Source organism: Pristiophorus japonicus, chromosome 9, assembly GCF_044704955.1.
Source record: "Pristiophorus japonicus isolate sPriJap1 chromosome 9, sPriJap1.hap1, whole genome shotgun sequence".
In the NCBI taxonomy this organism is placed as follows: domain Eukaryota; kingdom Metazoa; phylum Chordata; class Chondrichthyes; family Pristiophoridae; genus Pristiophorus; species Pristiophorus japonicus.
In genome coordinates, this window is record NC_091985.1 from 29,686,249 (window position 1) to 29,712,298 (window position 26,050).

Sequence of the window (26,050 nt, forward strand, 5' to 3'; positions counted from 1 at the left end):
TCCCCCCCTCAAACTTCATTTTTTAACCCAACATAAAGAGCAAAATGGGATTGAATTTCTACTGGGTATGTACTATATTTTCAATGGTTTTTGGAATGTCTATCACTTCCTTCTATTGACCTTAATCTGACACTGATTTAATTTTTGTAATTCACATCCTATCCATTTTCCCAGCAGTCACCATTGGATGTTGCCATTCTAAATTCATTTCCCTAATAACTGTATAATTTGGAACTTCATAAAATCCTTTTTCCTCCCTCTAGAAATCACCATATTATACAGTGCCCATACTTTATATGTAAAGAACATATTTATTTCCCCTTCAACATTGTACATTTCTTTCAGGTGCTATAGATCCAATGAAATATGATCCAACCCAATCTCCCTTGTATTCCCTAAAATTGCCGAAAATAAACCATGGATGCGTATAAATGCAAGTTGTTTTGGACAGAAACAATGTGTGTGTGTACCATGGTGAAACAACACATATTATCACAAAAAAAATTAAGTGTTAAAAGAACAAAACAATGTTATTTCCCGAGAAAATTTGAATGTCATTTTACACATTGTGTTACACAGAGATTTGCTTCAAAATAGATACAGGCTTTTCCAATATGTTGACTGATAATCATGTTTTAAGCATTTCTTTCCTGTGTGGAACAGTGGCAAGTAAAACTGATAGCTACAGAGTTCTGCTGGGAGAAAGGGTCTGTGTCAGATCTTGAAACTGTTTGGTATGTATCACACGAACGGAACTAGTAAGTCACAACAAAATTAAACTTCTAACAAATGAAAATGAAGAGAGAAAATGTGTGCTTGGTGAAATACAAGATTGTAAGAATCCCAATGATCATAAGAGCAAAACCAGACTGTGGATGACTCAAGATTATTAGAGCACAGAACTCTCTCCGAGACAACCGCTACTTTGTATAATGCACTAATTTTCTCAAGATTTTACACAACTTTGAATTCTTCTGAAAATGCTAGCTATTATTTGGTTTATCATGTGACAGAAGGTGGAAATACAACACTCAATAAAAATCCACAGTTAAAGCACAAGACTGAAGGCACCAGTGACATATGTAAAATGAATACAATTGTAATGTATAAAATGAAAACAATTACATCAGTTTGATTTACAGTTGTGCGCCCCGAATCCGGCAACCTCAGGACCGAGGCGTAGCCGGTTTTTGTGTTTTTCCGGACTTCGGATCATGTTTCTGACGTCCGAAATCCAGAAACACCCGAGCCCAGGTGGGCGGGGATGGGGGGGGTCGGGTTGCTCTCCGAGGAGCTGTTCGGGTCGCTGGCCCTATCCAGGAGGTCATCGGGCGGGGCCCAGCCGGCGAGGAGTTGTTCGGGCGGGCCCCGCCGCCGTGGAGGTGTTCGGGCAGGCCCCGACGAGGTTATTGTCGGGCTCGGGCGGGACGGCGAGGAGCCCCCGAGGTAAGGACGGCGAGGCAAGGCCCGAGGTCGGGCAGCGGCAAGGCCCCGAGGTCGGGCAGGGTCGTCCAGTCCGGATTCCGGAACATCTTATGGATTCCGGACGATCCTGCCACAGATTGTCCTGGAGTCGGGAACATTCCGGAATCTGGAACTCCGGATTTTGGACGCTCAACCTGTACTATGATGTAGTACCTTCCAGTTCGTGTTCACCTGCTTACAATAGGGCTTACTTAAGTAAAGGAACATTAACTCAGCTCCCCTCACCCGTCACATTCTGAATGTTTGCTTAATATTAATGACTGGATAAAGGAAATTATGAGGTACAGTGGTTATGTTACTGGACTAGTAATCCAGAGGCCTGGACTAATGATCCAGAAACATGAGTTCAAATCCCAGTACAGCAGCTGGGGAATTTAAATTCAGTTAATTAAGTAAATCTGGTATAAAAACCTGGTATCAGTAATGGTGACCATGAAACTACCGGATTGTCGTAAAAACCCATCTGGTTCACCAATATCCTTTAGGGAAGGAAATCTGTCGTCCTTATCCAGTCTGACCTTTTTGTGACTCCAGACCCACAACAGTGTGGTTGTCTCTTAACTGCCCACTGAAATGGCCTAGCAAGCCACTCAGTTGAATAAGGTCGGGGCCATAAAAGGAGCGGAGGTGCGGTGGCCCGGGAGCAGCGTGGAGGCATACCACTTCAGGGAGCAGCTTGAGCTGGTGCAGGAGGGCGACGACTTGGAAAAAGGCAACTGGATTAGATATCACCAAAATCAAGTTCACTGATTGGAGCATGGGCAGGTACTGCAAGAGAGGCGGCAAGCAGCAGAGGAACGACGTTGTTGGGGCGAAGGAGCGGCGAGATTGTAGAGCGGCATGATCAGGGCCCAGGAGAGGCGTGTGTTCGGGGCTCAGAAGAGGCGAGGGCCCAGGGACAGCACGGGCCAGCCCACACTACGATATGTGTGCCCGTGTGGCAGCCACCACGCGTTAAAAAAAATCCACGCACAGGCATCTTCCACACTTCAATATGTAGTTCGGGATCTGGAATGTCAGGTCCTTCATTGAAACACCTGTGAACTCATCCCTTTTTGGTGTGGAAGCAAGTCATCCTCGATACGAGGGACCGCCTAAGAACAAGTGTATAAGGGGACTCACCACCACCTTCTCAAGGGCAATTAGGGATGGGCAATAAATGCCGACCTTGCCAGCGACCCTCCATCCCGTGAATACATTTTAAAATTATTGGATTAAACGAGCTTTTGTTCCACACTGTGGCATTTCTATCAAGATGATCTTGCTGGAAAATGTAACTACTTGAGCATGATCATGGGATACTGTCAGTAGGATTGGTCAGAAGATAACTGATTTTTGAAAATCTAAATAAATGTCAAATGTATTGGCTTGATGAACATTTTTGGGCCCACAATGCAACATGCAAAAAAAAACAACAGGTCAATAGCCAGCATGCGAGTTAACAGCACTCATTTGCTGAAGTAAAGCACCTTTTGCTTTCTCCATGGTGCTTAATGTATTGGCCCTCTAGTGGTTGCTCACAGATCAAACATCCAAACCATATTAAAACTGTTTCAGTGACAAGTTGTTTGTCATAATAGAGAGACTCTTGTAATATTTCTGGAACACATTTCCACTTACTTGTCAGGTAATATAATAAAATTAATAATAAACATAAAAGCCTTCATTACTGGTGAAAAATGCACTCCACAACAATTGCAGACACAAGGTCATTAATCACTGGCAGCAAAACATTATGGCTGGCGTTCAATGAAATATTAATATCAATACATGTAAAAGGCAATGTGAATTGGGTTTCTACACAGCTTAATATAGCTATAATGACCTATTTGTGATGAGACATCTCCATCTACCTTGCCATGCAGTTTATTGGAGAAAATTCGAAGACTCTTTTCTCAGATATTTATAACTACAAAAAAAGTATCGGAAATTTTTTAATATTTAAATATACAGAAAGTGAATTCACGCTGCTCATATTTACATTTAATTTCTTGCTACCAACACAGTCAACTCTAGAGTGGTCAGATCGTCAGTGGACAGGGCTCTAACCATTTCCAACTATAACCTAGAGACTTCACAGCTGTAAGAGAAATGGTACGTTATTATTCATCCTTCAGGCTTCGCAGCATGCTCAGCTACCTCAAGGATGCTGTTGCTCAGACAAACAAAGACGCATCAGTCATGAATGTGGCCCAGAATACACCAAAGACAAAAGGCATAGCACAGAAATCATCAGCAAACACAAAAGATGTCATCTCTGCCCATCATTTCTCAAATGACAATTGTCAGTTCAAGAGGGAAAATGTGAAGTGCATAATTACAATGTGCTAACTACAAAGGAGGAACAATGAAAATCAAATGAAGGAGAGGAAAAGTTATTTGGCGAAGTGTTATATATGCAGACTGTAGATATACTTTCTGTGCAGTCACTGTATAGTTGTATAAGATGGAGACTTGTTTACCTGATGTACTATCAATAAGGTCTACACTGTGTATATACTATGCTGGCACCACTAGCAGGTGCAACTGGTGGAGACCGGGGGTTTCCTGCCCTGGTGGCAGGGGCTGTATAAAAGGCTGCCCACCATGCTTGTACCTCACTCTGGAGTTAGGAATAAAGGACCAAAGTCAGGACAGTTTGAGTACAACACATTGCCTCATGGAGTCATTCATAAGTACATTAGAGACATAACAACTGGCGATGAATATACGGACTTTCACACGATTATGGCTACCTTTGGCACACTAAAAGACTTCGTAGACGGTGATGATTGGGATGCCTTCACGGAAAGGCTTGAGCAATATTTCGTGGCAAACGACCTGGCAGGGGAGACGGATGCATTGGCAGAGAAGCACAAGGCTATACTGCTGACCAGTTGTGGGCCCGAGGTCTACCGCTTCGTCAGGGACTTGCTGGCACCCACAAAGGCCAAGGATAAGACATACGATGAGCTGACTGAACTAATTCGCGACCAACTAAAACCAAAAGAGAGCATTCCTCACGGCCAGGCACAGATTCTACACTCACCGCAGACCTGAGGGCCAGGAGATTGCAAAATATGCTGCCGACCTCAGGAGACTTGCGGCACCATGTGATTTTGGCATATACCTCAACGAAGCATTGCGAGACATCTTCGTTATGGGAATTGGCCACGAGGGCCTACTTCACAAGCTATTATCTGCCGACACCACAGTCAACCTGAAGAAGGCCATCAGCATCAGTCAGGCGTTCATGACCTCGACCTGCAGCAGCAAGCAAATTATTCATCCTGTGGACTCAAACCCGGCAAGTACTGTACACAGAATGGTGCCTTTCACAGGCAGGACTGTAGAACGTGGCTCTGCCCAAAGCAGAGAGCACAGACCTTGGGGTTCCAGAACTCAGCGACCGCCGAGGGGTGCTAATCGAGTAGCACCATGCTGGCATTGCAGAGGGAACCATAGGGCTCACCAGTGTTGGTTTGCTGAGTACGTATGCGAGCCACCTCCAGCGTATGTGTAAAAGAAATACGACTCACCGTCTAGCAGAGGAGTCAGTAGATGACTTTGAATTCAGCGAGAAGTACGATGATTTGGCCAGAGAGGCAGCTCAGCCCCAAGAAGTGGTGTATGGAATGTATATCTGTACCACTGATTGTCCTCCAGTAAAGATGGAAGTCGAAATAAACGCCGTTCCAGACTTCATGGAAGTGGACACGGGAGCGAGCCAGTCAGTGATGAGCTAGGATGCCTTTGAGAGGCTATGGAACGAAAAACGACCCGAGCTGGTTCCAGTACAGGAAAAGTTGCGCACCTACACCAAGGAGCTGATCCCATTCCTTGGTGGTGCGGATATAAGTGTAATCCATAATGGCGTGGTGCACAAGTTACCTCTGTGGATTGTTGCAGGTGATGGTCCAACGCTACTCGGAAGAAGGTGGATGGGGAAGATCCAGTGGAAATGGGAAGACCTCTTCACTCCAGCAATCGGTGTCCCCCATGCTCAGAGGCAGAGCAAAACCTCACCTTCGCTTGGGCCAGGCACCAGAGAACAGACCAGCGCAGCACCTGAGGCAGAGACCATCCATCACGACTGCGTGGCAATGATCTGACCGGAACGACCTAAAAGTACCTTCCTGGCTCCAGTGGCAGGACTCCTGGGGAGGGAGATCGAATTCACAGGCACTCTTCCAGCTTCTGTGATAGAATCGCGGGAGAGAAGGATCAAGGCAGTTGACCTCGAGAACAGGGGCAAGATGACATCCCTACTGCAGCCATATCACGTGGTGCAACGCTGAGGGACCAACACGTGGTGTCTAACAAAGGATTCGATTGGGGTAAAGCCAGCAGGGTTCTCTTAAAGGAGACCTGCAACCAACTGAACTTAAAGAGACATTGTATGCATGGCAATCAATGTAATGAACTGATTAAAGATTGTGAACAAAATGTTGTTGAGAGATGTCGGTACTATTTCTAATTTAAAGAACAAAATGTTGTTGCGAGATGTCGGGAATAGAGTGTCCCCAAAAGTAGCAAGCGAGCGAATTCAGGAGGGTAAAGGTGCTGATCCTGATGCCCTGCCCCAGGTGTCCCTACAAGTTATAAGCCAGCGACCTCAGGAGGGTGAAGGCACTGATCCTGATACCCTGCCCCGGGTCTATCCCATGGCACCTGATGGCACTATTCGCCATGGACCTGGAAACAAAAACGGTGCCAATACGCGCAGTCGGCCGCCTTTGCCCACCACCCAGGTGGAGACGGTGCAGCCCCCAGACCCAGTCGCTACCTCGGCCATGTCCGGGAGCGAAAGGTCAGAACCAACGATTTCCCCAAACGGGACCTGGACCAGCCAGGTTTCCAACACCGTTAGAGAGCAGGCAGAAGATTCTGCAGCCCTCAAAGGAGGACAGGGAGGCCACACACATCTGTGGCTCTGCCCACCGCTAGGCAACGGCAAAGGCCCCGAGTCCTGGCTAGGTGAGCGAACCAAGCCCACCCCGCTAGCAGGAGGACGCAGCGCCGCCATCAGATGACTAGGACTCCGTCCGGTTGCTCTGGAACCAGCGTCCTCGCATACCTGTACTGCTACCTCACTACTGACCATGACTGAACCATGAATGCAATCTACCCAATCCTGGCGCACGACCGTAAAACGTAACAAATGTAAGTCACTGAACCAAGGTGTCACAATACAAACTGTAAAAAAAAATCTTCCTTTCTTTGTACTTGCACTGTGTCTGATCCTGTATGTAATGTAATGGGCCAGCTGCATGATCTCGCTGTTGGCGGGGGGGGGGGGGGATGGATGTATGTAGCCATGGACACACACATGGATCACACCCAGAACCCACTGAAAACTCCACTGCATCATCGAACCATCCAAACTGGTAACCACTATCCAAAGTTGTGACAAAAGGACTTGGGGGTTAACAGGAAGAGAGCCAAGCCAAAGCACAGCCAAGGTGCAAGGGCTATTCGCACTCAAGTCTGGGGAGAGCTAAGCCAGAGCACATGGTACAAAGGTAATTGGGGAGAGTGATGTTATATATGCAGACTATAGATATACTCTCTGTGTAGTCACTGTATAGTTGCATACGGTGGAGACTTGTTTACCTGATGTACTATCAATGAGGCATATTGTGTATATACCATGCTGGCACCACTAGAGGGTGCAACTGGTGCAGACTGGGGTTTCCTGCCCTGGTGGCAGAGGCTGTAAAAAAGGATAGCCACCATGCGGCTGCCTCACTCTGGAGTTACGAATAAAGGACCAAGGTCACTACAGTTTGAGTACAACACATTGCCTCGTGGAGTCATTCATAAGTACATTAGAGACATAACACGAAGGAATATTTCAAAAGTGATCTAGAATATTTTAATCGACACTAAATTTTTAACGTTTAGTGACAAAATACAGTTTTAACTCACTGAGGTAACATGTTATTCGAAGCTTGGATTGGTGCATGTGTGGTCAGCAGCATTCCAAATTACTTCGATTAACCAGGCACAGAGTGGAAGTATGATTTCCCACCTAATTACTGACACGAAATGAGCATTTGAAGAGGGGTAGTAACTTGGAAGATTTGGAGAACATTCAGTTATCCGTATGGCAAAGGCGATAAGTCTTAGCTTACTTGTTTTATGTTGAAGAAACCCAGAGTGTTTCTCTTCCCTACCAACATCACCGCACCCCACCGCCCCCACCCTAGGTATAGCTCACCTGAGCTTATCCAATGAGAATCAGCCATTTATACCAGGACCATTGCAGCTTCAAACTGTGCTGCTAGTCTTCAGCTGGCATGGTGACAGAGTTACTAGAAATGGCCTTATTTCTCCTGGGTTAGAGAAAATCAGGCATGGTCCACGCGTCTGATTGCTATCCAGCAACCCCTGCTGAAGGAGTTGGGTGAGGACAGGATTGGGCACAGCTATGATATGCAGCGCAAGAGGAAATGTAACAGCATGGTTGATTGATAGGAAACAAAATGTTAGGATAAATCAGTGCAGCTTGGATGGGAAGTGGTGAAGCCCAGACAGCAGTGCTGAGCCCACTTTTGTTCTCATTATATACAGATTATTTGTTCTCATTATATACAGATTATTTGTTCTCATTATATACAGAATATTTGAGTATACAGAACACAGCAGTGAAATCTGTTGATGACACCAAAGTTTTGAAAATAGTGAGGAGGACTGTAAAAGATTTAAGGAAGACAGTCATGCTAGCAGAATGGGCAGACCAATGGCAGATGCAATTTAATGTGGATAAGTGTGATATAATAGAATTTGGGAGAAAAAAACAAGGAATGGTAGTACAGAAATAAAGCACATAGAAACATAGAAAATAGGTGCAGGAGTAGACCATTCGGCCCTTCGAGCCTGCACCACCATTCAATAAGATCATGGCTGATCATTCACCAAGTACCCCTTTCCTGCTTTCTCTCCATACCCCTTAATCCCTTTCGCTGTAAGGGCCATATCTAACTCCCTCTTGAATATATCCCATGAGCTGGCATCAACAACTCTCTGCGGTAGAGAATTCCACAGGTTCACAACTCTCAGTGAAGAAGTTTCTCCTCATCTCAGTCCTAAATGGCTTACCCCTTATCCTTAGACTGTGTCCCCTGGTTCTGGACTTCCCCAACATCGGGAATATTCTTCCTGCATCTAACTTGTCCAGTTCCGTCAGAATTTTATATGTTTCTATGGGATCCCCTCTCATCCTTCTAAACTCCAGTGAATACAGGCCCAATCGATCCAGTCTCTCCTCATATGTCAGTCCAGCCATCCTGGGAATCAGTCTGGTGAAACTTCGCTGCACTCCCTCAATAGCAAGAACGTCCATCCTCAGATTAGGAGACCAAAACTGAACACAATATTCCAGGTGAGGCCTCACCAAGGCCCTGTACAACTGCAGTAAGACTTCCCTGCTCCTATACTCAAATCCCCTTGCTATGAAGGCCAACATACCATTTGCCTTCTTCACCGCCTGCTGCACCTGCATGCCGACTTTCAATGACCGATGAACCATGACACCCAGGTTTCGTTGCACCTCCCCTTTTCCTAATCTGCCGCCATTCAGATAATATTCTGCCTTCGTGTTTTTGCCATCAAAGTGGATAACCTCACATTTATTCACATTATACTGCATCTGCCATGCATTTGCCCACTCACCTAACCTGTACAAGTCACCCTGCAGCCTCTTAGCATCCTCCACACAGCTCATACTGCCCTCCAGCTTAGTGTCATCTGCAAACTTGGAGATATTACACTCAATTCCTTCATCTAAATCATTGATGTATATTGTAAATAGCTGGGATCCCAGCACTGAGCCCTATGGCACCCCACTAGTCTCTGCCTGCCATTCTGAAAAGGACCCGTTTAATCCGACTTTCTGCCAGCCAATTCTCTACGCATGTCAGTACATTACCCCCAATACCATGTGCTTTAATTTTGCACACCAATCTCTTGTGTGGGACCTTGTCAAAAGCCTTTTGAAAGTTCAAATACACCACATCCACTGGTTCTCCCTTGTCCACTCTACTAGTTACATCCTCAAAAAATTCTAGAAGATTTGTCAAGCATGATTTCCCTTTCATAAATCCATGCTGACTTGGACCGATCCTGTCACTGCTTTTCAAATACGCCGCTTTTCATCTTTAATAATTGATTCCAACATTTTCCCCACTACTGATGTCAGGCTAACCGGTCTATAATTACCCATTTTCTCTACTTTTTTTAAAAAGTGGGGTTACATTAGCTACCCTCCAGTCCATAGAAACTGATCCAGATTAAAACTTACTCATCCTTTCTCCCCGCATCATGGCCTGCATTTCTTTATTACACAGAGTACTGCCACCCAAAAATACACTGATCCTGGCGAATGGGGAAGATACAAAGAACAAAAAAAAGAGTCAAAAACATATAGTAAAAGGGAAATTAGAATTTTGGATTTTATAAATAGGTCATTGAATACAAAAATGGAAAAGTAATGATGAATTTATACAAAACATTGATTAGGTCTATACAGTATGCCATTTTGGGGCAGCTAATTATAGATAGCTGCTCTCTCCAGTTTCTCCCCATTCCTACTCTAACTTTCTATAATTAAAACTTACTCATCCTTTCTCCCCACATCATGGCCTGCATTTCTTTATTACAGAGTACTGCCACACCCAAAAATACACTGATCCTGGTGAATGGGAAAGATACAAAGAACAAAAAAGGGAGACAAAACAGATAGTAAGAGCTACAAAATAGGAGCATGAAAAGAATCTTGCAAGGGATATCAAAATCACGATGAAGAATTTTGACAATTACATTAGGAAAAAGAGGGTAGTCAGAGGAAAGGTTGACCCCTTAAAAACTGAAATTGGTGATATTGCAAATGATAATAAAGAAATGGTGGACATGTTGGATAATTACTTTACGTCACTATTTGCAGTAGAAAAGTATAGCATGCCAGAGATCCAAAGGAAACTAATATTGAGTCAGGGACAGGGACTCAATAAAATTAACGTTAGTAAAATAATGACATTAAAGAGTGACAAATCCCCAGGACCAGATAGTTTCCATCCCAGGATTTTAAACAAAGTAGATGCCCTAACTATAATCTTTCAAAGTTCTCAAGATTCAGAAGTCGTTCCTTTAGACTGGAATATTGCGCACTTCACTCTGCTATTTAAGAATGGTGAGAGACGGAAACGAGGGAATTATAGACCAGTTAGCATAGCAGCTGTTGTTGGGAAATTGCTAGAGTTTATAATTAAGGATAGGGTGACTGAACACCTCCAAAAATTTCAATTGACCAGAGAGAGCCAGCATGGATTAGTGAAAGGTCGGTCATGCCTGACAAACCTAATAGAATTTTTTGAAGAGGTGACTAAAGTAGTGGACAGGGAAATGTCTGTGGATGTTATTTATATGGACTTCCAGAAGGCACTTGATAAAGTCCCTCATAAAGAGACTGTTAACTAAGGTAGAAGCCCACGGAATTGAGAGCAAATTATTTACCTGGTTAGGAAATTGGCTGAACGGCAGGAGACAGAGAGTGGGGATAATGGGTACTCAAATTGGCAGGATGTGATTAGTAGGGATCTGTGTTGAGGCCTCAACTATTCATAGTATTTATTAACAACTTAGATGATGGCATAGAAAGTCATATATCCAAATTTGCCAGGTGGCATTATAGGCAGTGTAGATGAAAGTATAAAATTACAAAGGGACATTGATAGATTAAGTGGATGGGTAAAACTGTGGCAAATGGATTTTAATGTAAGCAAATGTGAGCTCATCCACTTTGGACCTAAAAGGGATAGAACAGGGTACTTTCTATAAATGGTGAAAAACTAAAAACAGTGGATGTCCAAAGAGAACTGGGGGTCCAAGTACATCGATCATTAAAATATGAACAGGTACAGAAAATAATCAAAAAAGCTAATGCAATGTTGGCCTTTAGAGGGCTAGAATACAAGGGGGTAGAAGTTATGTTGCAGCAATACAAAATCCTGGTTAGACCACACATGGAGCAGTTCTGGGCACCACATCTTAGGAAGGATATATTGGCCTTGGAGGGAGTGCAGCGTAGGTTTACCAGAATTATACCCAAACTTCAAAGGTTAAGTTACGAGGAGAGATTACACAAATTACGTTATAATTACCTAAAATTTAAGTTAAAGGGTGATCTAATTGAAGTTTTCAGGATATTAAGGGGAACAGATAGACAGAAACTAATTTGGGGGATTCTAGGACTAAGGGGCAAAGTCTAAACATTAGAGCAAGACCTTTCAAGAATGAAATTAGGAAACACTTCTGCACACGCATGCAGGCTGCATTTTCACCAGCTTTGTGACCGGGTTTCGCTGCGATTTGACCCTCTGTGGGATCCTCGGGCACCTCTTTGCTGCGGCGCTTTCAAGTACCGCCGGGGAGAGGTGCGGCGACTTGAAACAACGTGCAACGCCACGGATTGCGTTACCGTCGTACTTTTGGCACTTTCCGCCATACTAGAATACCGACATTGTCAAACCTGTCGGTGCAGCCCTGCCAGCAGCGGCAAGTATGAAGACCTGCAAAAAAGGTAAGTTAAAGTTTTTATTTTTTCATTATTTTTCAACGATTTAGTAGGTTAGGGTTTTGTGAAGGTTTTTTGCAATTTTTTTTTTTTTGATTTGTTTTCCCCCCTCTCAAGGCCTCTCTCGCAGCGATAGCGGCCTGGAACTAAAGTTGCTGAAACTCGCGTTTGGGCCGCAAATCCTCGTGCAGCGCCGAATTTACCGATGCGCCCCTGCCGCAGACGTAAAGGCCAAAAGTTAGACCGCAAAATGATAGTGCAGCGAAAATAGTAATTTTGGTGTAAAACTACAGTTTTCGCACCGAAAATCTAGCCCTTAAAGGGTGGTAGAAGTTTGGAACTCTTCCGCAAATGGTAATTGATGCTAGATCAATTGTTAATTTTAAATCTGAGATTGATAGATTTTTGTTAACTAAATGTATTGAGGGATATGGGCCAAAGGCAGGTATACGGAGTTAGATCGCAGATCAGCCATGATCTCATTGAATGGTGCAATAGGCTCGAGAGACTGAATGGCTTATTCCTGTTCCTATATTCCCCTGTTCTTATCATAGCGCCACAATCCACAAACCGCCAAGGGACCACATGATGAACTATATTAAGATGCACACAATCTGACCTCAGTGGGAGGGCAAAATGATTCATATTAACTAGCTTTAAATAATTTCTAAAATTGAAGTTCATTCAAAATATGTTTCTTTACGTAAATGTGTATCAAGTAGAATACGTGTTAGATCTGGTGCTTTACAGGAGATAAGCCGCAGCTAATGCAATTCACTCAGTTACATTGCATGAGTCTATTCCCCAAGGGTAAATAGTTGTGAAAGGGACTGACCCCAACATTTCCACAGCATACATTTATATATGAACATACACACTAGTCACAGACTAACATCACAATATTATTGTGTGCCCAGTCTGTAGAATTTTTGATTTTGTACCTTATTGATTTCCTTCTCATTATACATTAGTTGCTTCTGAGCTTCTTCCAATTGGTTACATACTGAATCCCTTTCTCTCATCAGCCTCTGCAATTGACCTTCAAGACAGGCAACATTCTCTGATAAACAGGTCACCTGAAAATAAACAGAATATCATGAATTGCATTTATTCTACAGCAGTGTTGTCCAATACGATATTGGAATTCTAGATTTGACTCATTGTTTTTCTTATTAGTAGATTAAAAACTGGAGTAGACACCACTGTTGGGCAGGTGATCTCAATATTCGCACTGTGTATGCGTGCGTACTTTAATCACTTTGTACGTTTGTTGCTAAAATGGTCAGATGAACAGTGGAGTAAGTGTTTTTTGACCCACATCTTGAATGAAAACAAGTTCATGTTGATGAGAACTACTTCATAAACTTAGAACCTTCAGAATGGGAATCATCATTATCAATCTTCTCTGGGCTCTCCTTCAGTTATCAAGACTTTTTTTTGGAGGTTAGGGTATTTTATAGAATATTTATAGATAGCTGGTGATGCTTTTTCCCCAGCTCTGCTGATTCAGGATCAGCCCACAGACCAGTCTGAAGAACCAACTTGCATTAAATTTTACTGAGCTACTCTTCGATACGTGCAGGCTACTCCTGTAACCCACGTCCTTGGAAAAGTTCAGAGCAGAGGGAAGACCCAAAATGTCCGGTTCTAATGATACCCAAAATATGTTTCAAAAATGGAATTTCTTCTTTGGTAAAAGGCTCAGCGGTGGAGGTTTGTTAGATGCCATCTAAAGACCAATGTAAGCTAGTGCATATCCCTCATCCATTCGTATATTTGCACCCTCAAATCATCCCACAAAGTTTGTGAAGCATGGCCGTTTGCTTCTGAAAGTTATGCTCACTATTTATGGTGGCTGCACGCTTTAGATAAAAAAATAAATGTCTCCCCTCTTATCAGAGATATTCAGAAGCTTCACCTCATCCTCAGCACTTCTAAATGTAAGTAGAATAATCTGAAGTGCCTAATGAATATCACTGACAAACAAAAAAACATTCTACCCTCACATTTGTTATAAAGAAAGCCCAGTTGAAGTACAAACAAATCCCTAACGTGAAGTACCATAACAGTTCTAAAACACTCACCCCATGTCTAAACACTGTCTACCTGGGGAGCCCAGGCTCCTACTCGTCGCCTAGTAAATACTGCAGCGATATAATTACTCTGCAGACACGACCTACCATTATACATCCCCTGAGGGAAAAAAAGAGGAACCAAACTAAGTGGAGACTCCTGTTGTGAACTCTCCAGCAACTTGCTCATACATCAACAGCAATCAAAAGCTGGCAAGCAGCCCTGCAGACAATTAGAGACAGATTTATGGCATAACGAACAGAACAGAGAGAAGGAAAGTAGAAATTCTTGATTGAATTGACTATGTTGCACTGTAGAACTGGCAAACAAAATTCCTTTAGAGGATTTTCTCACTGGGTGAGAGTGATATGACACCCTCAATGATTCAGTGATCACCTTGGACCCTCAATCAGGGCAGGAAGAATCTCCGATTTTGGTCTGGGAGGACATAGCTGCTGGGCACAATATGTTTAATATGGGACAGGCTGTGAGCGGTTTAAAATTTCGACATTTTGAGTTTGTGGAGGGTGGCGTTCAGGAGGCCAGCAAGGAGTAGACTGGAGAAGTCAAGTCTAGAGTGATAGAGGCAAGAATTAAGGTTTAGGTAAAATGTTTAGTCCAAAGAGCAAAGCAGATGACTCTGGTATTTAAGAAAAAAACCTTATGAATTATACAGGTGAAATACATAATTAGTTATGGGCCATGAATACAGGTTGGACCTCTCTGGTCCGGCACCCTTGGGACCTGACTGATGCTGGACCAGAGAATTTTCCAAACCACGGGAGTCAACTGGTGACAACGCTGCTGTCAATGACCCGGATGTGTTCTGCGCATGCACTGCGCAGAAGCCGACTGCGTTTTTTTAAATCCTCAGGCCCAGCTTCGGCGCCTCAGTCATCAACCTGCCCTTCCCTTCCCTTGCCTGGCTCGCTTATCACAATGAACACGAATACCTAAAAAAAAAACACATACATACACACACAAAAAAAAATAAAGATCGGAGATAAAGTGGAGGATAAAGTCAAGGAGAGACGCTCCCGGCGCCAGTCCGTGTGTAAGCCGCGAGCAGAGCCTGACTAGTGGAAGCGGCAGCCTCCTCATACCGAGGCACACACACACACACACAATGCCCCCCGCCCCCGAGACTGGCGACGGCGCATGCACGCACACATGCCGGTTCTTGCAGCGTGGAGTGTGCGATGGATCCTGAGACGGAAAATCAGAGCCTGCCTCCCTCATCGACCCCCCAGCCCATCCCCGGGGCAGGTCAGAGCGCTTTGTACAATGCACAATGCACAGACCCACCCCCGAGAGAGAACGAGAGCTGCTGCGCTTGCTCTGTCTGTGGCTCCTGCTCTCAGCCTGTGGGCATGGTTGCCAGCACCAGCAGAACCCGCACTGACTGACAGCCGCTCCAGCCAATCGCTCCACACACACACACCACTGCAGTACCCCAGCCCGGCCCAGCCCGCTCACTGCAACACCGCTTAAAGGGACTGTCCACGCTGGGACTGATGCCAGACCAGGGGTGTTTCCGGACTTGAGTCCCGGACTGGAGAGGTACAACCTGTACTAGTAAAGACTTAATGTGTTCATATGCACTTTTTTGTTTAGTATTTTAATGGTGACATTAACCTATTTATTTTATTATCCACACGGTGTAATCTTAAAGCTATGACATTGACATGGCACTTACATAACAGTTGCTGAAGGAGGAGGAAAGGCCAACCGCCGTCGTGGAACATGACGAGGCCTAAACGCCATCGTGGAGGAAAGGCACAGCTGCCGCCGCTGGAGGTGGTCTGCTTGCCGCTGGAGGGGGCCTGGTCGCCGCTGGAGGGGGCCTGGTCGCCGCTGGAGGCCCGATCGGAGGCTCACCTGGCTCGCTGGGCGTTGTTGAGGTTCAGGGATCAGGTGAAGCAGTTGGGTCGATGTCGACATCGGAGGAGGAGGCCGCCGAAGGGGAGGGGGGGGGGGGGAAAAGAGGTGCAGGTCGCCGCTGCAGGAGGCTCGGTCGTCGTCGCCAATGGGTGGTTTGGAGGGAAGCCTGAGGTAGGCCTGAATTTTGAGGATTTGCAGGATTAGGGTTTAAAGTAAGGATTTATGAATGATACAACCCCTATTAGGGTCTCTATTAGGGCTAGGGGGAGTTTCGACAGTGGGAGGTGGGAGGTTGAGGGTGAATCGTTGTCGGATGGTGGAAGAGTAAAGTTGATTTGGCATGGGAGTTCCTGAGGGAGCTGCCACCCCGGCGGCCATCTGGAATCCCCGCTAAGGCACTGAAGTATGGCGGAGAGGCACTGTTGGCGCGAATATGTGACCTCATCTCTCTCATCTGGAGGGAGGAGAGCATGCCGGGAGATCTCAGAAATGCAGTGATTGTGACCATCTTTAAAAAAGGGGACATTCACTCACTCTCATAGGCAGTCACTCGGAATCGAGGAATACTTGCTTCCACTCCTAAAGTAAGTCCTTTGGTGGGTGAACAGTCCATTGCGAGTAATATGTCCTGACTATACAGTAAAAATGCACACGAGGCCCATACTAGAGAGAAGGTCTCTAGTGACCAGCAACCTTTATTCGCCAGCACTGAAGTGGAGAAGATGGGTGGAGCTTCCCCTTTTATACCTGAAAGTCCAGGTTATGAGTGTCTCCCACAAGTTCACCACCTAGTGGTCAGTGTTCTCACGGTGTACAACTTAGGTCAGTTTATACATGGATTACAATGACAGTTGAATACATGACATCACCTCCCCCCAGCAAAGTCTTATTGGGATCACAGGTTAAGTCTCTCTGGTGGTTTACGATCCTTGTAGAGCGCCTGAGTTGGGGCTCCGGTTGTTGGGCGCTGGCCTGAGTATCTGCGGTGCCTCAGGCCTGTCCGGACTGCCCACAGTGACTGGGCTCGCCTCCACTTGGTTCTGCTGCTCGGTCACCTGTGGTGGAGTGAACTCTACAACGTATTCTTCCTCTGCTTCTTCTATGGGGTTGCTGAACCTCCTTTTTGTTTGATCCACGTGTTTGTGGCAGATTTGTCCATTGGTAAGTTTAACTACCAGAATCCCATTCCCCTCTTGGCAATCACAGTGCCTGAGAGCCACTTGGGTCCTGCAGCGTAGTTGAGGACAAAGATAGGGTCATTGACATCAATACATCGTGCCCTCGCATTCCCGTCATGGCAGTCACATTGTGACCGGCGCCTGCCATCAACAATTTCTTTCATGGTGGGGTGTATAAGAGATAACCTGGTTTTGAGCGTCCTTTTCATTAGCAGCTCTGCGGGTGGAACCCCTGTGAGCGAGTGTGGTCGAGATCTATTGGCCAATAGGAGATGTGATAAGCGGCTTTGTAGGGAACTCCCTTGGATTCTGCGCATCCCATGTTTGATTATCTGCACTACTCGTTCCGCCTGGCCGTTTGAGGCCGGCTTGAACGGTGCCGTTCTGACATGGTTCATACCATTTCTTGCAATGAAGTCCTGGAATTCAATGCTACTAAAGCACGGGCCATTGTCGCTGACCAAGACGTCCGGTAGACCATGGGTGGCGATCATTGCCCGTAGACTTTCTATCGTGGCAGAGGATGTGCTTGAATTGAGAATGTCACGCTTGATCCATTTGGAGTAGGCGTCAACTACAACCAAAAACATTTTACCCAGGAAAGGACCTGCGTAGTCCACATGGATGCGTGACCATGGCTTGGCGGGCCAGGGGCTAAGGGGGGCTTCCCTGGGCGCATTGCCTAGCTGAGCACACGTGTTGCACCTGCGAACATAAAGTTCCAGGTCTGCATCTATCCCTGGCCACCAAACGTGTGACCTGGCAATTGCCTTCGTCATGTCAATGCCCAGGTGCTCATTGTGGAGTTCTCGGATGAACGCCTCTCTGCCCATCTGGGGCATGACTACTCGGTTTCCCCATAGTAGGCAATCGGCCTGAATCGAGAGTTCATCCTTGCGCCTGTGAAATGGTTTAAATTCCTCAGAGCATGCCTCGTACGTGGCTGCCCAGTCCCCATTCAGGACACATTTCTTGACTAAAGACAGTAGCGGGTCTCTATTTGTCCAGACTTTGATCTGATGGGCTGTCACGGATGAGCCTTCGCTTTCGAAAGCTTCAACAGCCATGACCATCTCAGCAGCGTGCTCGGTTGCCCCCTTGGTGGTGGCAAGTGGGAGCCTGCTGAGTGCATCGGCGCAGTTTTCAGGAGAGAGTCGCGGAGGTCGGGTCACCAGGGCGGGGCGGGGAGAGCGGGAGTCAGGTCGGGTGGGAGGAGCCTTATGCACGCAACCCCAGTGAGGCCATTCGGCCAGGGCAAGGGGCTGCGTGCTTCGGGTCCCTCCCACACAGTTTTGGGCACCTGGAGCTACTGCACATGCGCGCCCACTGTAGCGCGCATGTGCAGAGGTCCCGGCACTGTTTTCAGCGCAGGGACCTGGCTCCGCGCCAAGCTCCAGAGGACCTGCAGAGAGCCGGAGAATAGGTACGTTTTTTTTAGGCGCACTTTCTGGCACGAAAAACGGGCGTCCAACTTGGCCCTACATGACCCATGTAAGAAACTAGTTTTAACAGATTGTTGGAGCATAACAAATTTCGTGCTCTATCAAAAGTCCTTTCCTGGCTGTCTCCCCAGACCCATTTGCGACCTTTGCGTAGGAGCACGTGTAGCGGCTCTAACAACGTGCTCAATTTGGGAAGAATGTTACCGAAATAGTTCAGGAGCCCCAGGAACGAACGCAGCTCCGTCGTGTTACGGGGTCTGGATGCTCTCTGGATCGCTTCCGTTTTGGACGTGGTAGGTCTGATCCAGTCTGCTGCTGCCTTAATCCCCAGGAATTCTACCTCTGGAGCTAGGAAGACGCACTTCGCCTTTTTCAGTCGCAGACCTACCCGGTCCAGTCTGCGTAGCACCTCTTCCAGGTTGTGGAGGTGTTCTTCAGTATCGCAACCCGTGATGAGCATGTCGTCTTGAAAAACCACCGTCCTTGGAATCGACTTGAGGAGACTTTCCATGTTTCGTTGGAAGATCGCGGCGGCCAAGCGAATGCCGAACGGACATCTGTTGTACTCAAACAACCCCTTGTGTGTCATGATTGTGGTCAGCTTCTTAGACTCACTCGCCATCTCCTGGGTCATGTAAGCTGAAGTCAGGTCCAATTTTGAAAAAAGTTTGCCACCGGATAGCGTCGCAAAGAGGTCCTCCGCTCTCGGTAGCGGGTACTGGTCTTGGAGTGACACCTGATTGATGGTGGCTTTGTAATCACCACATATCCTGACCGACCCATCCGCCTTGAGCACCGGCACAATTGGGCTCGCCCAGTCACTGAATTCGACTGGCGAGATGATGCCTTCCCTCAGCAGGCAGTCCAATTCGCATTCTATCTTTCCCGCATCACATACGGCACCGCTCTGGCCTTGTGGTGTATTGGCCTGGCGCCGGGTTTATGTGAATCACTACCTTGATCCCCATGAAAGTGCCGATGCCAGGTTGAAATAGTGAGTCAAATTTGTTCGCTCCACAGAAGAAATTGCATTGACATCGCTCCATTTCCAGTTCATGACAGCAAGCCAACTCCTCCCCAGCAGTGCGGGACCGTCCCCCGGGACAATCCAGAGTGGCAACCTATTCTCTGAATCTTTGTGGGTCACGACTACCATGGCGCTGCCTAGCACCGGAATGATCTCCTTTGTATATGTCCGTAGCAGTGCGTCAATCGGCAATAATTTTGGCCTCCTGGCCTTGGACGCCCACAACTTGTCGAACTGTTTGATACTCATCAAGGACTGGCAGGCCCCATTGAGACTGACGTGTCTAGCTCCATTGATACTGGGATGCCATTGAGGAGCACTCTCATTATTATTAGTGGCGTCCTGGTGCATGAACTGTATATGTGCTCCACATGAACTCGCTGAACCTCAGCTTCCAGTGAGTTCCCCCAGTGTCCATTTGATCTCGTAGGGCTTACATCGGGTCCGTCCTCCTCGTACATCAACCTGGCTGCAGGCTTCCTGCACATACGCGCCAAGTGACCGCTGACGTTGCAATTTCTGCAGGTATATTGCTGATAACTGCAAGCTCTGGCTGTGTGTTTGCCTCCACACCTCCAACATGAGCCGTTGTTGGAAACAAAAGGTCCATTACCAGTCGATCGTCTCTGACTGTCTCTGTAACTGTCCTTAAACGCACCATTAACAGGTGTTGATGGCCCCATTACTGGTCGCATTGTCCCTTCCGATGGCATGAATCGCCGTTCAGCTAGCCATTGTCTCTGTTGAATTCCCCCTTTGGGTTCGACTACATGCTCGGGCATATCCGATTGCCCCTGTCTGCCTGGAGAACTGTGTGCCACGTTAACAATGTTGACTCCCTGTCCATTTGCTGCATTTAAACCAAGATTTTTGTCAAACATCATGCTGGTCTCTTCCTCCCCTGAGATAATTGTCTGGGCTATCAGAGCCGCCGCTTCCAAGGTCAAGTCTTTGGTCTTAATCAGTTTCCTGAAAACCCTAGCGTGCCCGATGCCCTCAATAAAGAAAGAATCGCAGCATCTCCGCTCTGCATGCATCTGGGAACTTACATAGGCTCGCCAGTCGCCGGAAGTCTGCCACAAAGTCTGGAACGCTTTGCCCTTCTCGCCGCCGGTGCGTATAAAACCGGTGTCTCGCCATGTGCATGCTGCTCGCCGGTTTAAAGTGTTCCCCGATCAACTTACTGAGCTCTTCAAAAGTCTTGTCTGCTGGCTTCTCTGGCACTAGAAGGTCCTTCATCAGGGAGTACGTCCTGGATCCACAAAACCGTCAGGAGATGAGCCCTGTGTTTGTCGGCCAAATCCTGTCCCAGCCATTCCTTAGTGACGAAACTTTGCTGTCGTCTCAATAAAATCGTCCCAATCATCACCAACACAGTACCTCTCGTCTGTGCTGCTAGTGGCCATGCTCGCGTCGTTTAAATCCCATCCTCGTCGCCAATATTATGTCCTTACTATACAGTACAAAAGCACACGAGCCCCATACTGGAGAGAAGGTCACTCTGTGACCAGCAACCTTTATTCGCCAGCACTGAAGTGGAGAAGGTGGGTGGAGCTTCCCCTTTTATACCTGAAAGTCCAGGTTATGAGTGTCTCCCAGAAGTTCACCACCTAGTGGTCAGTGTTCTCACGGTGTACAACTTGGGTCAGTTTATACATGGATTACAATGACTGTTGAATATATGACAGCGAGAACCACAGATCCTGTCACAGGTGGGACAGACATTCGTCGGAGGAAGGGCGGGTGGGACTGATTTGCCGCACACTTCTTCCGCTGCCTGCGCCTGACTTCGTCACGCTCGTGGCGTTGAGATTCGAAGAGCTCAACGCCCTCCCGGATGCACTTTCTCCACCGAGGACGGTCTTCGGCCAGGGACTCCCAGGTGTCAGTGGTGATGTCGCACTTTACCAAGGATGTTTTGAGGGTGTCGTTGTAACATTTACGTTGCCCATCTTTGGCTCGTTTTCCGTGAAGGAGCTCCACATAGAGCAATTGCTTAGGGAACCTCGTGTCTGGCATGCGAACTGTGTGGCCTGCCCTGCGAAGCTGATCGAGTGTGGTCAGTGCTTCAATGCTGGGGATGTTAGCCTGGGCGAGGACACTGATGTTGGTGCACCTGTCCTCCCAGGGGATTTGCAGGATCTTGCGGAGACATAGTTGGTGATATATCTCCAGTGACTTGAGGTGTCTTCTGTACATCGTCCATGCCTCTGATCCATACAGGAGGGCGAGTATTACTACAGTCCTGTAGACCATGAGCTTGGTGGTAAATTTGAGGGCCTGGTCTTCAATCACTCTTTTCCTCAGGCGGCCAAAGGCTGCACTGGTGCACTGGAGGCGATGTTGAATCGCCGCATCAATGTCTGCCTTTGTTGATAAGAGGCTCCCGAGGTATGGGAAGTGGTCCACGTTGTGCAGGGCCGGGCCATGAATCTTGATGATTGGGGGGGACAGTGCTGTGTGGCGAGGACAGGCTGGTGGAGGACCTTTGTCTTACGGATGTTAAGCGTAAGGCCCATGGTTTCATATGCCTCGGTGAATACATCGACTATATCCTGGAGTTCAGCCTCAGAATGTGCGCAGACGCAGGCGTCGTCCACGTATTGCAGCTCAACGACAGAAGTTGGGGTGATCTTGGACCTGGCCTGGAGGCGGCGAAGGTTAAACAGCTTCCCACTGGTTCTGTCGTTTAGTTCCACTCCAGCGGGAGCTTGTTGACTGAGGTGGTGCATGGCAGCGAGGAAGATTGAGAAAAGAGTTGGAACGATGACACAGTCCTGTTTGACCCTGGTCCAAACGTGGATTGGGTCTGTAATGGAACCGCTGCTAAGGATCACGGCCTGCATGTCGTCGTGGAGCAGGAGAACGATGTTGACAAACTTTTGGGGGCATCCAAAACAGAGGAGGACGCTCCATAAGCCCTCATGGTTGACAATGTCAAAGACCTTTGTAAGAAGAGATGGGAGATCGTGACCAACTTTAAAAAAGGGGACAAGTTCGACTGCAGCAACTACAGAGGAATCTCCCTGTTATCAACCACTGAGAAAGTCGTCGCGAGAGTCCTCATCAACCATCTTCTCCCTGTGGCTGAGGAGCTCCTCAGTGCGGATTTTTCCCCTTCGGGGCACAATGGACATGATTTTTACAGCGCAACAGCTGCAGGAAAAATGCAGGGAATAGCACCAGCCCTTATACATGGCCTTCGTCGACCTTACATCGGCCTTTGATACCGTCAACCGTGAGGGTCTATGGAGCGTCCTTCTCAGTTTCAGATGCCCCCAAAAGTTCGTCACCATCCTCTGCCTGCTCCACAATGACATGCAGGCCGTGATCTTTACCAACAGATCCATCACAGACCCAATCCACGTCCGGACTGGGGTCAAACAGGGCTGCGTCATCGCCCCAACCCTCTTCTCAATCTTCCTCGCTGTCATGCTCCACCTCACAGTCAACAAGCTTCCTGCTGGAGTGGAACTAAACTACAGAACCAGTGGGAAGCTGTTCAATCTTCGTCGTCTCCAGGCCAGGTCCAAGACCATCCCAACCTCTGCCGTCGAGCTACAGTACATGGACGATGCCTGCATCTGTGCGCATACAGAGGTTGAACTCCAAATCATAGTCAATGTATTTACTGAGCCGTATGAAAGCATGGGCCTTACGCTAAACATCCGTAAGACAAAGGCCCTCCACCAACCTGTCCTCGCCGCACAGCACTGCCCCCCAGTCATCAAGATCCACGGCGCGGCCCTGGACAACGTGGACCATTTCCCATACCTCGGGAGCCTTCTATCAACAAGAGCAAACATTCACGACGAGATTCACCCCGCCGCCAGTGCGCCAGTGCAGCCTTTGGCTGCCTGAGGAAGAGAGTGTTTGAGGACCAGGCCCTCAAATCTGCCACCAAGCTCATGGTCTGCAGGGCTGTAGTAATACCCGCCCTCCTGTATGGCTCAGAGACAAGGAACTATGTACAGTAGACACCTCAAGTCACTGGAGAAATACCCCCAACGATGTTGCCGCAAGATCCTGCAAATCCCCTGGGAGGACAGATGCACCAACGTTAGCGTCCTCGACCAGGCCAACATCCCCAGCATTGAAGCGCTGACCACACTTGATCAGCTCAGCTGGGCAGGCCACACTGTTTGCATGCCAGACATGAGATTCCCAAAGCAAGCGCTCTACTCAGAACTCCTTCATGGCAAACAAGCCAAAGGTGAGCAGAGGAAACGTTACAAGGACACTCTCAAAGCCTCCATGATAAAGTGTAACATCTCCACTGACACCTGGGAGTCCCTAACCAAAGACTGCCCTAAGTGGAGTAAGTGCATCCGGGAGGGCGCCGAGCACCTCGAGTCTCATCGCTGAGAGCATGCAGAAATCAAGCGCATGCAACGGAAAGAGGGTGCGGCAAACCAGTCCCACCCCCCTTTCCCTCAACGAGTATCTGTCCCACCTGTGACAGGGTCTGTGGTTCTCGCATTGGTCTGTTCAGCCACCTAAGTACTCATTTTTCGAGTGGAAGCAAGTCTTCCTCGATTCTGAGGGACTGCCTATGATGATGATGACATAACAATAAAAAAGCAGGTCTAAGATTATTTAGACCAATAAATATCTTGCTTCTCCAGCAGATGGCTACAGAGGACATTTATAACTAACTTCAGAGGATCAGCCAGACTGTCAACAGAATGGATCAGTGCAATAAAAATTGTAGATTTGTCAATAAAAGGGCTTTGGAATAAGCTCCTTGAAAGCTGCACAAATAATTTAACATAACATTTGTAATGTGCAAAGTAAATGCACTTACTTCATGCATCACTATAAGCTCTCTTGTATTAAATTACCACTTTTCCCCAATACTTTAATTTCATTGATTTGGACTGTGTACAATAGCAGGTGCGTTATGGCACTATTTTTCCTGTTTTTTTTTTAAAATACAGTTCTCAGCATATTAAAATAAAACTAGATTGAACATGAAATGACAATTAAAACCCACACAAATTTACCTTCAGTATATTGAGTAATCAAGCCACTAGTACTGCGTGTGCAGTTGTGTGTGAGAGAGTGGAATGAGAACTATAAACAGTATTTTTGAGGTACTATTTTTCTCTGAGCTAAAAAGGGAAAGAGGGATTGAGCCTACAATTGTATTACCTTTTCACTAGTTTTTTTAACAATTGCCTTGAAATAAATTTCAAATCAATAGTGTAGAACGTGGACAAAAAGCTATCAATCCCATCAGCTCTCTTGATTTCAGCCTGTAGAGTACAGAATGCAATTAGCAGCTTTATCCTTAAGTAATTATTTTATATGAATTCTTTTCTTTTTTGTAAATGACCCCCAATTTTATTCTGGTATACTGGAATTATTTTTTTCATATTGTCTTACTTCACCTCCATAGACAGGGCAGCCTCGATGCGATTAGTGACAGTAAGTACAATAACTCACTCTCATGATTATTCATTCCTCTAAAATGAGGTGTTGTGCTACAATAAGTGCTTTTCACTCTATATTTAACAAATGTCTCCAGGTAGCTTCTGTGGCTACACATCCAAAAAGTTGTTACCATTTTGTTTTATTACTACCTGTAAACGCCAATGGAAGCAGCCTGCATAGCGTTAGATAATAACAACAACAACTTGAATCTAGATAGCACCTTTAACATAGTAGTCGTCTTCTTTCGTATAGTAGCAGCAAAGCAATTCAAACATCAATATCCCAGTTGAATATCCAGGCCAAAGCTTCCAGTGTAACAGCATGGATATCTTGTAGGCTGCCTGCAAATTTCCTCTGAGGGCAGTGCTCAATGATTAGGAGCTCCACAGTCGCATGATGGGGATAGAAACATAGAAAATAGGTGCAGGAGTAGGCCATTCGGCCCTTCGAACCTGCACCACCATTCAATATGATCATGGCTGATCATGCAACTTCAGTACTCCATTCCTGCTTCAATTATTAAAGATGTAATAGCAGCGCATTTGGACAGGATCGTTCCAAGTCAGCATGATTTTTGAAAGGGAAATCATGCTTGACAAATCTAGAGTTTTTTGAGGATGTAACTAGTAGAGTGGATAAGGAAGAACCAGTAGATGTGGTGGATTTGGACTTTCAAAAGGCTTTTGACAAGGTCCCACACAAGAGATTAGTGTGCAAAATTAAGGCACATGGTATTGGGGGTAATGTATTGACATGGATAGAGAAATGGTTGGTAGACAGGAAGCAAAGAGTGGGAATAAACGGGTCCTTTTTAGAATGGCAGACAGTGACTAATGGGGTGGCGCAGGGTTCAGTGCTGGGACCCCAGCTATTTACAATATACGTTAATGATTTAGACGAAGGAATTGAATGTAATATCTCCAAGTTTACAGATGACACTAAGCTGGGTGGCAGTGCGAGCTGCGAGGACGATGCTAAG

At 46.6% G+C, this 26,050-nt stretch overlaps 1 protein-coding gene across 5 annotated transcripts in view; it reads right to left on the reverse strand.

Annotated features, from left to right (window-relative positions):
* The window catches only part of sdccag8 (SHH signaling and ciliogenesis regulator sdccag8), a 505,046-nt gene that overhangs the window by 369,723 nt on the left and 109,273 nt on the right, over nt 1-26,050 (reverse strand). For all 5 annotated transcript variants that reach the window (XR_011594991.1, XR_011594990.1, XR_011594989.1 and 2 more), the window contains exon 11: nt 12,979-13,113. Coding sequence is in view for 2 of the 5 variants with exons in the window: in XM_070889222.1 (XP_070745323.1) it covers nt 12,979-13,113 (135 nt within the window). In the remaining 3 variants the exon portion in view is untranslated. The remainder of the gene's footprint in view (nt 1-12,978; nt 13,114-26,050) is intronic.